The sequence below is a fragment of the Myzus persicae genome, unplaced genomic scaffold (genome assembly GCF_001856785.1).
Source record: "Myzus persicae strain clone G006 unplaced genomic scaffold, MPER_G0061.0, whole genome shotgun sequence".
Classification (NCBI taxonomy): domain Eukaryota; kingdom Metazoa; phylum Arthropoda; class Insecta; order Hemiptera; family Aphididae; genus Myzus; species Myzus persicae.
Window position 1 is genome coordinate 10,919 of NW_019101025.1, and position 19,049 is coordinate 29,967.

General features: G+C 30.3%; 1 protein-coding gene across 1 annotated transcript; it reads right to left on the reverse strand.

Moving 5' to 3' along the window:
- Positions 1 to 1,583: 1,583 nt before the first annotated feature.
- On the reverse strand, positions 1,584 to 14,790 carry LOC111027402 (MFS-type transporter SLC18B1-like). The gene is made up of 12 exons (XM_022305777.1): positions 14,368 to 14,790; positions 12,666 to 13,026; positions 10,840 to 10,935; positions 10,708 to 10,781; positions 7,774 to 7,921; positions 7,623 to 7,691; positions 7,435 to 7,552; positions 7,113 to 7,228; positions 6,862 to 7,052; positions 6,612 to 6,707; positions 5,923 to 6,091; positions 1,584 to 2,242 (listed from the first exon to the last, which is right to left on the reverse strand). The coding sequence occupies exons 2-12, from the start codon at positions 12,780 to 12,782 to the stop codon at positions 1,931 to 1,933; spliced, it is 1,506 nt and encodes a 501-aa protein (XP_022161469.1). The 5' UTR covers positions 12,783 to 13,026; positions 14,368 to 14,790; the 3' UTR covers positions 1,584 to 1,930.
- Between the last annotated feature and the right edge of the window lie 4,259 nt (positions 14,791 to 19,049).

The window sequence follows — 19,049 nt, forward strand, 5'->3', positions numbered from 1 at the left end:
TCCAAAATAATTAGAGGTATCGTGATATTGAGCCTTCGGTGAAATATTATGTAACAAAAAAAAACGATTACAGATAGAAAAGAAACAAACATTTATAAATTATAAGTTAATAATATTACGCTGTTACTTCGTAATAGTTATTTGTCGTGTAAATTGTTGATAAGATTATTGTGTCCAGCTTCAGACACTGACACTATTTCAAGTTAAACGTATTTGTTGTGTTTTCTGTCTTCACTGGCGAAACGCAAAATACAACGCACCAGTTTATTGAACCTTATACAAATATAAAAAGATCTATTTTGACGAGACTTCATCTTAATAAATGACTTTGAGAGTTTTATTGATATTTCAATATTTTTAGCGTACATTTTATTAATTGATATCGTAGTAGGAACTTAAAAACACCCAATAACAGGAAACGTGATAAATGATTGCCTAACTTATACGCACGACCGATTTGGTTCATTTTAAATAACCTCCGATAAATAATATTATTGTTCTGTGTCGATTTCGATACAATAACACCATACAGGATTACAATATTTGTTATTCAAAATTACAAGTGCAACTAACTTTTTATATTATCAAGTGATTCGCAACATTACATGGTTAAGTTGAACATAATATTACATAGAAGATTTTATTTTTTTGACAGATGGATTTATCATTGTGTTAGACTAAATTCATAAATGTTGTCAGTCCTTTTTAATCTGTTTCAACCTCAAATTATATTATAAAACAACGTACCTACTATTTTAACATTCATATGCAAATATATGCTATTGACCATATCTTATACTAGACTTACCGGTATCAAATAATACGTATGATAGTAAGTTGTTAACATAATGAAACACAAACATAATGACGGATAATATACAATATACAAAAAAAAAAAATATTATGTAGGTGTATCAATAATAAAATCTTTTTGTAACACGGCGCTATAGATAGGCAATTTAGGTACACTGCAATCGGAGTGGGAACATTCATTTATCCAGTAAATTATTAAAAACAGATAAGCTCCAAAATCTTGGAAGACGTCATCGTTTTTGTTTATTTTTATTGAAGCACATTTTGCTAATTCTCAGTCCTGAAATTTAATTGTTAACGTTGCTTAATTATTGCTATTAGACACCAGACCAATCACCAAACCGCTAAAAAAATATGTACACAAAATATGTATATTAAAAATATCCACAACAAATACAAATAAGTTTTTATTAAAAAAAAAATTGAGATTCAGCAATAGTATATAAACAAATTTTGCTTGGCAAGCAATTTGAAATTAATATATATTTAAATAATATACCTATATAATATATATATTTATAAATACAACTAAATTCGTCAAGGCTAAAAACTCAAGCCCTGTACTGAAAAAGCTAAACGTTATTACAAAAATAAGTTTCTATTAAAAAATATATGTAGGTATATAATATAATATAATATCTAAAATTATGACTTATTATTATATTTATTACTATTATAAAACCAATAAAAGTATAATATGAATCGATGACTGGGCTTAAAAAAATGTAAAAAACAAAACAATAGTAATAATAATATAAACAACAATAGCACAACGATAACAGGATTGATGACGGTGACTATACCTATAAAATGGGAGGTGGTGGTTTTGGTAGTCACGCCAGGAAGTCGGTATTTATCTGTAAAGTGTGTTGGTAAAGTTTTGTGAGATGAATAAAACACGGCAGTGTGAGGAAGAGAGTGAAAACTGGCCTAAACTGCTTACACGACTATCATTATTCAATATTTCAAAAACTCAAAAAACAAAAACAAATAATTTAAAAACAACAAAATATTATACGAGTACATCGGGAAATTACAAAAGCGGCGCGTGGGAGTAGTGATGATAATATATCATGATATTATAACAACGTAATAATCATAAAACGTGCAGCGGTGGTCAGCCCAGCAGACCTCTGGTCTCGTCGGCGTAGCTGTTGCCAATATGGCTGCCAATGACCAGTTCGCTCTCCTTCCGGTTCCACGTGCCCAACCGATTCTTGTAGCTGCTACACGCGATTATGCCATCCATGCCGGGTGGCCTTTCCGGGGGCACTGGGCACGTGAGCGCTGACGTCATGAGCCCGTTGTACCCTCCACCGTTCTCCGTCACAGACTTGACCAGTGGATCCATCAAGTTATCTAGACTGTGCACGTCCTTGACCAGCCTCGGCGGCCGGGAGAAAATCAAAAACAGCGCTACGGCAACACCCTGCGAAGGAGAAGAAGGAGAGATGAAAATGAGAAAAACAACAGGAAATAACCGTAAATGTATTTAATTTTTTTACGCCAATGTCGAAAATGAAATTACGGCATAATAACCATCACAGCAATATTGGTAAACTAATGAAAAAGAAAAAGGTCTTAGCAGAATGTAACCTAACCACTATTTTTGAAACTTAGGTGCAGTTTACTTCCACATGTTTTTTTTTTTTTTTTATTAAAACCAAGTCTATTATATTCTAAATAATGAATTCCATATTACATCATTTAAATGCCTATACTTTAGCCATCAACGACAGCCTTTACTCGTGTATACTGTATTGAGTACTAATAATGCAGTAATAGTCAAAGACCCTGTAACTTTGATTAACCTAATAATTAAATTATCAACTTCATTACATGAGTTTTCAAAATAATAACTTATTAAATAGTTATTTAAAATTCATCGGTATGATTACAAATAAATGTAATTATCAGAAATTACAAATTACAAATTAAGTATAACATTTTGACATGCATTACTTGGTTTGAGTTCAATTAATTTAATAATATTATATTATGCTAGTGAATACAATATAGTGTCGCTTAAAAATAGAAGAACATTGCATGACGTATCTTGTTTTTATAAACTTCTAAACTTCCAAATAATTTGTCCAGAACTCCTTAGCCAAATGCTTCTAAGCGTTCCTCAAACTAAAAGCCGTGTATCAAAAACGTTTTATGTTCCTACTTATCGTAATAAATATAATTCCTTGCTCAATTCCTTGCCTTAGAATGGTATGATTATTATTCGGGGAATGATTGAATAAATAGCTTACAATTAATAGATGGCGAATAATAGACGAGATTATAAACGTAGGTCTATTCACGTAATACTCACACTCGGATACGCTACTTTTATAAGTACAAAATTTAGAATTTTTTTATAGCTGTGAGGTTCAACTACACTGATCGATATATATATATATATAATATTTGATCACCAATACAAAATATAAACAAAGTGATTCACCATTAAATGCTTTAAGACTATAATATTTTAAAATATTTAAGTTTTTTTTATTATATTTAAGGATTATTCAATGGAGAACTGCCACTGTCTAACTGTTAACTGTTTAAAAGATAATTTTTGAAAATTATAATGTATCTTATTAGGTAATATACAATCCATAATTCGAACGAGTAATAAAGTTATTAAATTAATTTAACATTAATTTATTTACAAAGATAATATTCCTACATAGTGGTTTCCAGTAGAATATCAAATATATATTATACTAGCTGTAATGTCCGACGTTTCCATGCCGAACATTTGATTTTTTTTTAATATATTCATAAAAAAGTGTATGCCACATTTTTACTAATTATAATAGTAGGTTATGTAATAATTAATATGTAATCAATGGCAACGATTTAAATAAACAAAAATAATAATGGTTTTGTGTGAGCTGAAAAAAATGCACGTGGGAGCGATCCTTTAGCTACCTACAGGGGTTAAAAAAAATGTTAAAACATTCTCCGTGTTACACTCTATCGTTTAAAAACCCACCTCATGACTATCCAATGAGTAGTACCCGAGATCATTGAGATCAAAATTCTCATTTTCACATTTATATACGAGTACATAGTCATATAGATTTAATCTAAAATAAATATGTTTGTATCATGTCAAAATGAAATATTAAATAATATAAAAATCTAAGTATTTGAAAACGTCTCTAATTATAATTAAAAAATACAAAAATCAGAATTGTACGAATGGAATGTTAAAGAATAATAGGGAATTATGCTCGATTGCAGATGAATCACACTGTATATAAGTTAACTTCTCCGTGCTGTAATCATATTGATGTACCTGACTCTCAAATTTTTATTGGATCGCCTTTCTATTTAAAAAATCGAGATTCACGAATGACTGCGCCATGCTTTCTAACAGCATCTTGGTGTAATCGTTGATATCATGCGGAAATTAGTGTGTCAATGTGACCTGACTAACATTATATTATTATTATACAGTTAGGGTATTAGACTTTTTTACGACGCACCATCAATCAAGCTGCATTAACCAAGCTGCAGGTTGAGATCCTCGAGGCAAGGTATTTATTTCGATACAATACTCTAACAACTGTACGTCACACAATGTTTATGGTATCATAAGAAAATTTGTTTTATCGTCCAGAGCCAATCGTTTTTCGGTGACTGTTCTTTTAGTATCCGGACAAAAGAAAAAAATTGATATACCAATTAGTAGACTAACGACAATATCTGAGGTTATAACTTATAAGTTATGAAGTATAGAATTCTTATTGCCGGATCGAAATCAGTGAAACGGATGCAAATTCCTTGGCCTTGAGTGCAACAAAACGGTATACATAAATTCCTATATTATTTATCTAAATATTTTATCACAATGTCAGATAATAAAATAATTAGCTATTTTATTTTTGTATTCGTACAGAAAGAATTAATAGTATGGTATTAATTCTTTCTTAACATTTTTGTGTAAAATATATTGTAATTCGTATTGTTTATATAAGTAAGGTTTTTTTAAGTCATTAAAAATTAATATGACTTTATGATAAAAGCCACTTCCTTTTTTTATTTTTCTTACTTTTTATTTAGTGTGTATTTACAATGTTTTTTTTTTATCTCTTAACTGGAATAAACACTCAGTTAATTTACTTGGTACCTAGTTTATGGTTTGAAGTCAATTCACCTAACAGCCTTAGTAATAATTATTGTAACAATATACATTTTAATAGCCATACATCCAATAGGCTATATGTAACTCCCTCGTCCTCCTAATCTTATCATTACTCACATTTAATTCGCAATACGCTAGCTTAAAAAAAATCTATTTTAACTTTTAATAGTATTATAGTTAATCGACGTTAATGACCGTTTAATAACTTATGTTTTCGAATAACAGTTTAATGAATACAACTGAGAAAACTGATAATGTTATGATTTTAATTAACAAAACTAGTTATAAACAAAAATACATGAATGGTAGTAAGTTTGTAAATAAATGTTATCAAAAGTATAAAAAGTTTTTTTAAGTTTTTTCTTTTGATGTATTATCATCAACTATTTATAAAATTAAAATTGATCAGTATCTCTCGCCAGAAACATAAATCAACAAATTGAACAATTGAAAAATATTGTTATTCCAAGCAGTTTTTTCATTGATTAATTTTATATTACGAGAGCCTTTTATTTAGTTTTCGTCATATTGATCAAAGTTTTTAGTAAAAAATGTGAGTAAACGTTATAAATTTGATCTGCTTTAACAGCGTCCATCGAAATTGTACATACAATTATTCAAAACTAAATTGTATCCTTCATAGTTTTTTTCTTTATGGTTATTTTATTATTGAACGTAAATCGCAGAATCCGAGTCGTCAATTATTTCCTTAATTTTTCAAGATTAATATTAATTTTACTCATATGGGTCGCAAATGTAAATCATACATAAATATAAGACCCAGGATTTCGTTTATCTGTACATATTTTGTTTTATAAGTTTTTGATGATAAAATATTATGGATAACAAGAAATATCTATACCATTCTATTATACCTAATACATACCTTATACCAATTATACCTTAAACATATTGTAATGAAGTACTAAATAACCCACGCTAAATATTTTTATTTTTTTACTCACCACAACAGCAGATAAGACGATAACGAATAAAGTAGCTGCGCCGAATCCTACGATATCGTACAGCACACCAGCAATGGAAGGACCGATAAAAGCTCCGAGTGCAAAAGTGGAAGTCCAAAGTCCCGATATCAGACCGTAAGTTTCAAGGTTGTTTGCGAACCCGTGCTGACTGGAAAATCAAACAAATTATAATTTTAATAATACGAAAAAAAAATTTAAAAAATAACAGGAATTATTGTAACTCACTCACTAAGATTTTAATATTAAATTTAATGTTGGTTAATTTAATAATGTATTATATCAGTGTTGATTATTAAAACACAAAAAACTGTCAGTACCTATCTATCAGCAAAATGTCTTATGTATGTTCACACATTTATGCATCTCACATTATCATTCGAATTTGCATACAGAACCGTTATCGTATAATGGTGTGAGACATTTTTTACAGGATCAAAACACTTTTTAGAATTGGAAATAATCGATTTAAATCCCCCACCCGTAGTTTTTGGCTAACTGTTATTTACAGTCAAAATTATATACATATACAAACATAAAAACATAAAGTTTAAATAAGGAAAGTTTTGTATACATGAGCATGTAAATCAATAATTCTAATGTCACATTCAATTTAAAAGTAACGAACGGCTTATGTGATTTATTTTGAGATTACTGAAAAAAAATCTTACATGGCGGTCCGCAGAGCGTCGGTGAACGATGCAACAAGTTGTGCGCCGATTCCCATGCCGTGCATCACTAGTCCTAGTATGGTGACGGAAAATTCCCTGGAGATTTTCGAAAACACAGTCAACAGTCAATTATTTTTCAAACGTAATAATATTATTATAACATTAATTATAACTTAATATGTAGCACAGACATTTTTTTCATATTCAAAAATCACTTGCGCTTCACAACGAACACCCGTTGGATACTTACGTCGGTCTGTCAAGGAATGGCACCGGGCCGATAAGACTGAATCCGATCATGAGTATGATGCAACCCAGCAACGTGACGACCTTGGCAGGCAGCACTTTGTCGCACAGCCAACCCCACCAGGGCGCTGTCAATGCATAAGTCCCACCATTTATGACGAACATCAGCCCCAAGACCATTGGAGACAATTTGAACTGAAAAAAGAACAAAATAAATCAGAAATAACAGCGATGTAATTGTGCCAGCGGTCGTACTTGTCTGAGATGTGGTTCCAAGGTGGCCGACAAGAACCCGATGCTCATAGACGTCACGATAATACTAGCGGCCGCTAACATTATGCCAGGAATTTTCAATACTTTCAACAGACTAGCTGTAAATAAGTGAATAATTCAGTCATTAAAACACCATTTTAATTAAATGTTCATCTTAAAAATAAAATTATAATATTCCCGTAATAAGCAAACGTATTTTTTAAATTAATGCTTTAGAATAACTTGATATTATAATCAAATGTTTTAAAGTTTAAAAAAGATTTTAAATTTTATAAACCATAATATTTTTCAAATTAAAAATTACCATCACTAGTGACGTCATTTCTACGATTCGGGTGGTCGGGTAACACAAACGCAGTCATGATAGCCGAAAGGAAAAGCGTAGAGCCCAAAACTAAAAATGGAGTTACAAAGCCTCCGACCTAAAAAAAACAAATTTATTAGTATGACATTTTTTGCAATTTCATAATATTATAAAGATTGTATTCTGACTTGATACAAAGCTCCGCCAACGGTTGGTCCAACAATCAGCCCAAGTCCAAAAAATGTCTCAAGAGAAGCCTACAATTATTACATTTATATACAACATAATGTAATGCACGCATTCAATTCTAAAAAATTAATTATATATTTTGTTTCTTACAAATGTGGTAGCCACATTGTCCGGAAACTCCATAGCAATGATGGCAAAACTGGCTGTCAAAAATGCCGCATTTCCCATCGCTTCGACGATACGTATGACGAATGATAATATGATGAATAGATAATGGCCTTCCACCCTGTCCAAAAATCTGGTACCAAACAGTAAAAAAAAGCTCTGATTTTAATGAATTCATTAGGTTTTACGTCATCAAATTCAGAGTATTGATTTAATATCCCGAATCATTAATTTAATAATATGCACAAAGCACAAACAATAAACGCACGTATGTGTCCGCTAAAAAACAGTGAAATGAAATTTTTTGATAAAATAAAATGTAAAACTGTGTTTTATTTTATTGTGTCTCGTTAATCGAACATAAGTTATGAACAATAATACTTATAATACATTAATTAATATCCAGTCATTAATAATTCAAACATTTATTTTTAATATTTGTCTCATTTTTATTTTTAATCTAGTATTCGTGACTCTCGTATACAATATACATTAAAGTACTTCAAAGTAAAAATATCTACACAACAAGTTGTTATTAAACAGCGGAAATTTAGTTTTAATCTTTCACTTAAATAATCTATTACTTCTAAAAAAAAATCAAATGTGTGTAATCTTAACTTTAACAAGCTCAGATTTCATTTTTAAATAAAAAAAACCAGGGAAGTCGATCTGCTATAATGTAGGTGTCTAGTATATTTTTTATTTGTATTTTTGGTCGACATTGTAGTTACAAAACAAAAAAATTCTGCTCGAAGATAGACTGTCGAGTCAGCCTATAACTTTGGGTGTCCATAAATTGAGCCACAATTAATATTTTTTCCGAAAGGAGTACGGTAACTAAACCACAACTTAACTGTTTTTCTGAACTTCCTTATACTTGTTGGGGTAAAATTGTTTTTGGCTCAATAATAATGTTATAATTACTATAAATTTTAATTTATTTGTATAATTCTGTATATATGTATTTTCATTTAATTTAATAATTTTATAGCCTTTTTAAATGAATAAATATGTGACCTACATTAAATATAATTTATTTAAGTAATTTTGATTAAGTTATAAATATATGGCCCAATTTGAAGTACACGATTAAGCATTTCATCTTTTTGTTGAGATCCAATACTAAGGTAAAATATAAAAATAATTTGAATATGAAGCTGGTAGATAAAATGTGGCCCGACCGTCAATTATTTTATAATGCTTTTAATAATAGGTACTTCAAGTTTAACTAATTCTTGCCAAAAACAAATTGATTTATATTAAATTATGCGATTTCATATACCTATGAATATTAATAACTGTTATTTATTTACTTGTAAGTCAGTAGTCAATACCAACCAACCGTAGAACGATGTGAACTGCTTCATGAGATATATAGCATAAAATCAAATAAATTTGTTTATGGAAAAAGTGAAAAAATATTTTCAAATGTCTATAAATATCTAGGGTCAAAGCATTTTGAATTAGGTATGTATAGAAAATGCTATTATAAATATTTGATAAAAATATCAAGTCTACATAATTATTCAATTTTGAATTACAACACAAAAAAATGTAGTTAAAAATTGGTTTTGCCTAGTTTTTCTTTTTTTCTTTCTTGATTTTTTTGTAAAGTAGGTATTACACCAAATATCAACAATATAAAATTTTCTACCAACCACTATCAAAGTTTATGGTTGAAGTATATGACTGCCTACTAAAGGTGGTTTAAGACGCAAAATTGATTTTTAAAAACACTTTAATGTAAGACTAATAGATTCATTACTCCACTCAAAATCGTACTATTCATATAATCAAGAAAACAATAAAATAAATTATGAAAAAACTGTAATATTTTTGTAAAAGTAATTTTTGAAACCTTTTTTAATCACCACCTTTCCTTTAACGGTTTGTTTCGTTGTAATTAAAAAAAAAATAAATCCTTTGGCCATTACGTATGTTATAATTTTCTACACACAATAGACATGTTTTACTATTTATAACACGAACCTGTTTATATCGTTCTACTGTTGTACATAGGTATTGACTTTATAAGTTAGGTAATAATAATAATCATTGGTTATAACTTATAATTTATAATAGTACCTATTTATAATCAATGCAATAATAAACAATAATAAAATTGTATGATGAAATTGTTTAATAATATTTGCGATATTTTTAGCGAAATTCGGTTGAACCTACAATATAACTATTATTATTATAAATTAAGGGGATTGGTGGCGATCAGTTATTGTAGCCAAAACATACCAATTATTTGTCCATCATACTTAACGACCTATTTGAATGCAATAATACTCTTTAAAACTGATTTGAAATTGTTTTTATGTCTACTTAAGATCGACCAGTACACTTTTCCTAATTTGGCCCTCCGATTCCTATACATTTAATTTAATTAAAATCAGAAATCTTGCAGAGATAATAACTAATTTAGATCAGTTTCTCAAATGTATAGCGTTATTTTTTGGGATGGACAAAAAGTACATACAAATTAGCACAAATTGTTTACGCAACGCCGATATGGTGACATCTATACATGTGCGTGCGGAAGCGCTCAGTTATTTCTTCTACACAGTCACATACACTAATGAATAATGATCACTTACACATTAACAAGACCCATAAACATGCCATTTAAAAATTGCCTACTTTGAACTCCTTAAAAACTATTTTGTCCTCCACCATTTCCCTTAATTATAAAATATCAATAAAAATAGAGACTGACACTGGGCTCAGAATCGTTTTTCCTATTTAACACAACATCCATTACAGTGAGCTATATTTACCCAACTACGAAGTACACTTAAAAGTCAAAACCTACTATACAGCATAATGACTCCCCTGGTTTTTTTTCGATATTTTACTAAGGTATTCGGTAAATATTATATTTATTATAGCTGGTTGTAATTTTTTACTTACCCAAATAAAATGGCACATACTCCTGTAGTGAATATTCCTCCATTGAACAGATTTTTGGGACCAATCCTATTCAACTGAAACATTTAAAATTTTTTTTTTAAATCTGCAAAATTTTAAACTTCTTTAACTCACGTGTTTTCCATAAACGGGACTGATTAAAAACACGACCAGTTCAAAAACACCAAACACCAAACCATATTCTGTTGCAGTGGCTCCTTTCTTTTCAGCCTAAATTTAATATAAAATTGAACATATTTTTCATAAATATGTAATATTATTGTTTAATGTATATTGATCATTTTTATTTTTATATTTTATAAAAGTTTTAATTAAAACATTAACTGACTCGAATTTTCATATGTAACTTTTAAAAGAATATTATATCTAAAACGAAATATGTGCACTTAAAAATATGTATAAATATAATTTAGTATACATAGTGTTTGCGTATTATTATAATAAAACAAATATGCATTATGCATGTAAATTATATTTACGTTAGTGCAGAATCGTGTATTCGTGTATATATATGTTTATGTAAACATGACTTAAATGTTTTACGGAATTTTATAATCTTTCACGTTTCTTATACTATGAAATAAATGATATATTTGTTGGTTTAAATGCATTTAATGATTATTAGACTACAGCATTATCTGATTATCATATTAATGAATGCGTATATGTAGTACCTATCTATTAAAAATTCAAGAAATCAAAAAACTATTAACCATGCACAACTGTAATCGTAAATACTGTTTCCAAATTGAATGCATAGACTTTTGTAGTATTTACAAACAAAATACTAAATAGTGTCGAGGTTACCAGTAATCAAAAAAACCAAAGTGTTATGAAAACTTTGGACTTGAGAATAGCATAGTATAATAATGTAAAGGCTTTGTATTTAGGTCGAGATTGTAAATCGGAACACTTTTTACATATGCGCACCTTTATTTGTATTTGTAGGACAATGGCTACGTGACCTATTATATTATATTATATTATAATATTTAATAATATATAATATCACGCGAAGGAGTGCCGGCCCAATTTCTTTTAGCAACTATGACCAAATGCTTATCAAATGATGAAAAAAACTTAACACACCCATAAAAATGTGGCCAAAAATAGGATGGATAATTGAAACGGAGATTAACAATATATTATATTGTAGTTGTTCAGTTGTTATATACATATATCTCAGAGTTGTACACTAGTAGATACATGAGGTGAGCCACGTAAGAGAATTTTAACGGTCTTATGTCAGATAACTTAGTAACTTAACCTAGCTATTATATAATTAGATGCTGCACACATTTTGGGTAGGAGATTTAAACTTTTATTTTCTTTAAATCAATTAATATTGGTCACACAAAACCATACATTTAAAAAAAAAAGTGCACATTTTATCAGTAATATAATACTGATAAGCAATACATCCCCCCGCCCACCAACACCAGTACACCACACATACCCTGCGATCGCTAAAGATGTGTGAAGGGTTGACTGACATATTATTATGTTTGACATTAAACGGGGTCCTCGCGGCTATAAACCGACTCAAGTTTTACAACTTTACAAGACAGTAAATTTCCAATGATCCCATTTTTGCGTATAAAACGACACGTAGAAGACATTACAAAAGTCTGTGATACTGAACGCGTTTCTTTACCTAGGTAATATAGAATGTTTAGATGCTACACACATTTCGGGTAGGGGATTTAAATTGCGTTTTCATTAAATCAACTAATACCGATCATGAAAAACTATAAATAAATCGTCTAAAATTTTTAAAATAAAGCGCTTATAATACAATAAATATAATCCATATAATCCTAATGACCAAATACTGCCCTCTCCCCATGACCGCCAATACCGGAAATACCCTTGGGGCGCTATAGCTGCGTGCTGGGTTGACCGCGCACATAATTATGTTTAGCATTAAATGCGGTCCTCACCTCTTGCGGATAAAACGGAGCCTGCAACGATACGCAAATGGCGTTACAAAAGTCGGCGATACTGAACACGATTAACGTCAACCACTGTCGTTTGGTGAAATTTGATATACGTAGCATATTAAACGCGGACGGTCCACCTCGCAGATGCGCCGATGATTCTGCTGCTGCACTGCTGTCGCAAAAACCGACAGAGCTTTTGTCGTTGTCTTCGTCGTAGTCGTCGTCAACTGAATAAAATATGGATACGGCCGTCGATCACAGACGTCGATCGCAGGGTTCGAGAGAGGAGACTACGAGTCAGATTTTCATTCGGTTCCCGTGCGTGTGATTCGTGTCACATGATTGTTGCTGGACCGCGAATCTGTATGACATAATATTATTAAGGTATATCGTATGTGAGTAATATAAAAAATAAAACGTTTAATGAAATAAAACAAATCCCCCGCACATTGAAATCCATCTCGGCAATGATAAATGAAACGCGTCCATGTGCATAATAGACATCTATGTATATACCAGTATGTGCAACACGAATACCAATATATTTATAAAAAAAAATTATAAAACCATTTACGGGGTCGGTGACTCGGCGGGCAGGCCGTATCAGTATGTAAATACACACTAATACCGCAGCTATTGCATAATGTAGGTACATTATGTACACTACAAATTTACGGTATTACTATAATCAGTCGGTTAGACGGTAAATGACGATCGGTGGCACGTCGATCTCGCGACAAAATATAACCCTTCAGACCTCGTTGAAGAAAAACCATTTTATTGGTGAAAAAAAAAAGAAGAAAATACTACGCTTCCGATATTTTCGTATATGGCGCGAAATCAAATCACACACAATGTATTTGAGAATAATAATTATTGTGCATCCCATAATCGGTGACCCGAGCAGTACGCAGATGACCCACCGAACGCTCGTGCGTTCTAGCCCGTGTTTAGTGCACGTCATATGCATTTATCATCATCACTATCTCGTGCGATTGAACTATATTGTTGTTCAGACTTGAAAATATTGATAGGTATTTATTGGATTTTTCCCCGGAAAAATATTTTCATTCAACCCGTTGATAACACGGGATAAATACGCGTAAACGTAATTATAATATCTACCTACCTATAATGGCGTACGGGCGACTTTGTTTTGCTGTATGCGAATTGTTCATTTTAGGGGATGACGGGTTCAAATGTACGACGGACCCCGAACATTCGGATATGATATTTCTGTTGTCGGTATTATTACTATTAATTATTATTATTGATACGCCCGGACGAAACGATAATTCGACGGTTCCCGCATATAGATAAGCTAAGAAATCGTACAAACGAATAACGTAGATATCGAAAAGTGATATATATATATAATACGTGATAGGTAGAGGCACGTGTGACACCACACGAGTATACCCGCCTATCGCCGACGATACGAATACTGACAAGAGTGCGATCGAATCACACTCGACGAGACTAGCACAAACCACCGAAACCGTCGAAATAACACACGATATTATTCATAATAACAACGTGTCAGCGTAGTGACAGGTACATCATTGGGCGACGAGTGCGTTCAAAATGTCTATGAGTGTCTGATCGGACTAGAATTGCTGCGGTCCCGTCGACGGTTCTGCCCAGCAGAGTGCCGAACGTGGATATTAAAGTGAAAAAGGTAACGTAAATGTTTCAGACTTACTTATAATATACCTGACGATATCGATATTCGTATGAACCGCATGCGATGGCACAGACAGATCCGACGTGTGACGGCGATGCGTGAAATCCAGCTATGTGAAAAATACGCTAAAACTGTTTTTGAAATTCACTTCCAGACGAATGGCGGTGCAGGCCGACAGATATTATGTAGGTACAGCGCGACGTTAACAATAACAATAACCACGGGTAAAATTAATAATAATAATAATAATAATAATAATAATAACGATGTAGTGTCGCGAACGTGACGGAACAACGTGCGATCGCTTTTTATTGTCAATGATCAATGTGCACCGTGTTATTGGTGTTTAATAAATAAAATATTATTATAATAATTATTGTACCGAACAAACACGCGGCACACAACCAGACCAGAGGTGAATCCGCGTGTACATATAATAATATTAACGTTATATCGCCAAGTTCGTTATCTGCTCACGCTGGGGTAGCCAAGGTGGGGGTATCGAATTCTTACCTACATGGCTTGTACAACTGTTGAATGTGTACCTGCCTGCCTCCCATATACCAATAATGCGTACGTTTTCGTGATTATTATTATATTTTATTATTATTATTGTTATATGTGACCAAAGTTCGATGTAGACCTATAGGAGTGTACCTGCGTGTAATATAATTATGTCTTGCGCATATCGCCTATTAGTTAATGCGGTATACTAAGTTGGTCTACGACTACACGTGTGTAGTTGGAAGTCGAAAACAATTATTTGTAGGGGGAGGGGGAAGGGGGGGTAGAGAAGCACCAGTTCGCTGTAAATAATAAATAATTTTTCCAGCCTACATATTTACCACTATTACTAAGGAAATAATTCTAAGCACTTTTCTTCGGACAATATTCGTAAGAGAAAATTTTCAATCGTTTTTTTGGACCGCCAAACCCCCTCAAGATTACCCCGCTCATCGATTTCCAATGCGTTTTCTCGTACCTAATTATTATGACATACAAACCCATGCGAAGCTGAGATCATTTTTTGTCTAGACATGGTATTATATTATACCAAAGAAACTAAAAATAACCTACATAAATGTATACATGAGGTCTTATCGCCCAAAGGCCATCGCTTCGTATGCGATATCATAATATGTGTATAGTGTTCATATAATATATTATGGGATTTCGGATGATACAAATCTTGGTATTTTAATGTTGAACGGATATCTTATCATTACGTGTATGTATAAAGATAATAATACAGGTAATAATATAATAGCATACTGGTAGGTTAATCGTATATATTATAATAAAATAATCTAGCAGGGACTAGTCGATATAATGAGGGTTCTTTTTAACGAATTCTAGATACAATATTATTTTAATACACGCACAAGCATAAAGGTATTTTTTTTTCTACAATACTGTAAATTCGTATTATAGACTTTAGTTACAATATAGTGTTATTATACTTGTACGTGAAAATGTCAATTACAAAACTAACTTATTTTCCGAGCTTATAAATAACCTACTTTAATGATTTTCTTACGCTCATTGTGTTCACCAAGTTTAATGAGTCAAAAACGATATTTTACAATAAGTAAATTAAAGAGGAATGTGGTACTGAGTAAATAATATTACGCAGTAAGACTTTATTATACAGAACGATTCACCTATCATTTTCATCCCTCTTTATATTACCATTTTATCCTTTAATGATGACTTATTTATTTAAATACTAATTTTATGGAATTTTCAAATAAAGTTTAATACCTATATAATTCAAGCTAGCGATCCTAGCTGGAATTTTAGAAAGGATCTGCAAATATTAATTTTAAAAATTAATATGGGTTGTGGGATGCATATTATGATAAATGATTATCAATTTAAAAATTAATTATGCAATTTTACACACAATTTATGCCAATCATAAAATGTATTAACATAATAATAATAATAATAATAATATAAAGACAATTTTATTTGTATAACTGTATTTATTTATTATTTGGCTTTTTAATTTTATGTGATTTTGACGTTTATGAACGGAACCTCTTCATTTCTTAAAGATGACAGAACCACGAAAACATGTATTTTTATTTTTTTCATACTTCAGAATGTACTTACAGTTAATTTAATTTTAGCCAGGACTGCATGCTGCAATGGGTGCCTGGATTCTCCTATGGTAATACAAACTTATCTTTGTTAAACGAGAATAATATAATATAATATAATTTCTGCATTTTTTTAATTAACTAACATGATAGTCTTTTTAAAAGTACACATAAGAACAGCAGTTTTGGAATATTAGATTTTTTGGATTTAATTTACTTAACTATCAACTCATCAAGAATATATTATTTGGATTTGAATTAAAACATAAAGTAATATATAAGAAATAAAATAACAAAAAAGGGTAAACAACTGAGCTTGTATTCTTTTTCCGATTTGGTATTGTAAAGTTTTAATCGTTAAATCGTTTTACTTAATAATTCGACTAGTTATAATATGAGGTCATACAAAATACGCTCTAAAGAAATGCTCTAAACAAAAGTAAGAATAGTCAACGTATAAACTTACCCAATTCTTCGAATAATTTAAAAAAAAAATTTAAAAATCACTAAAATTTATTAGCATTTTTAATTGTGTGAGAAAATGATTTTGCGGGAGATGGAAATCATTAGGATTGCTTGTTTCACAATTATTTTCAAACAATTAGTCCATATGATAATAATAATGATTACATAACATTCAATCAAATATTATTAATTGTTGATAACAATTTCATTGAATATAGGAAAATCAACGATGTGCTATCTTTTACATTTTATACAGACACACAGTTCATTATCGCATAGGGCCAATATTCAATAGTATGCAGTTACGTACAAATGTACGAAACATAATAATGGTGATATAATATATTTGTAACGGTAACTGAATGCATGACAAAATATATATTTTGGGGCATTTGGCTAATGTAAAAAATTAATAATCATAATTTGTATTTTGGTAGCACAAATATTTCCTATTTTAAAACAAAAGAAAAAACATTAGTACCTTCCCATAGTGTGTAACATTTTTTTTTTCATAAATTCACCATCAGTATCGATAGCTTCAATTTATTATTATATTATTCGCATGCTATACAGAGACACAAGTTAAATATGCAAGTGTCATATTATAATTTTGACATAATACGATAATAACATAATACTCGTATAATAGAAGTAAACAGTATAACATTTTAATTTTGTTCTCTTATCAGTGTAATATACTAATATACACCGTTTTAATAGATTTATACGGATTGTTGTAGTAATAATAAAAATAATAAACACAGAAAAGGTTGTTACGTTTTAATTATAATATGTTGACTTTATTATTCTAAATTATGTTGATAGTCGTCGCTCATCTTAGATCATCGAGTAACTTTTACACTAATAATTCAAAATAACTAACGTCGAAGTAATGTGTGTCTGTCCACTAGGAGGCCCTTATATATTAAGATATCTAGTGAGTTTTCTTACGTTTTACATGAATTATGCTTAAAGTTCATTTACATAACAGATTGTAAAAATAAAAAAATACAAGAAGGTGAAATCGTAATTCACGAGGGGTCAATATAAACAAATAATTGTATTTGTGGAATAAATTTAAACGCGGCTCTTTAATGTTGTGTTATTTGTGACGCATGGTGATACACTTTTGCTGCAATAGTGCAATAATAGTGCATTCATACATGCATGCACTTTGTGCTATCGTAAAGTTCCTAATGGCTTTATTATATTTTTATTAGCAGTACCTATACGATTTAATTCATTGGATACCATGTAACCATTATTACCATCTAATAGGTCACGTTCAACAGTAATTAATTTACCACCGTGACTTACAGTCATCTATATTTTATACGGATTTTGAATTCATGGTGTATTAAAATTAATGAATAGTTTATTTAAATTAAGATATGTATATCTGGTTAAGATTAGTAAAAGCTGAGCCTATAAATTTACATTACTTGAAATCTGTAATATAAACGATCTAATAGTTCGTTAAACTTATAGAAAAATTATTAATTTTAATTTTCCGAATCAAAGTTAATATACCTTAGGTCTTAGATAATAAGAGTGTATAAATATGATTTATTTTAGTTATTAATCTTAATTTATAATATGAAAAAAACTTGTTGTAAAATACATGAAAAATATATAAAATATAAAATATTATATTATATAATATTATATAAGTATATGAATATTTTATATAGGATACAGTATACACTATACACTAGTATAGTAGTATACACTACTGTAGTACTGTAGGTTTAGACTTTAGTGAACCGTTCATCTATATACAGAGTGTCCCACAAGGATTTACACATTGCAATATCTCCTGAGATAATAAATATACTTAGGTCTGACAGTTGACCGTTGACTCACATGGTCACATCATATTAAAATTAAAAGGCTTGCCTTAAATGCATGACTCCGCATCCTTAAAACTCTAATTACCAAAAACAAACACATTCCATTAAATACTAAACTCTTAATTTATAAATCCTTGTTTAAGCCTATGTGGACCTATGGCCTTCAACTCTGGGGCCTCCCAAGACTCCCTAAAGGAACAGATTGTATATACCTTATAAAAATAATAAAAAAAATAAAAGATAGTAAACATATTAAAAATCTGTTTTTTCCATTACTCTAGCA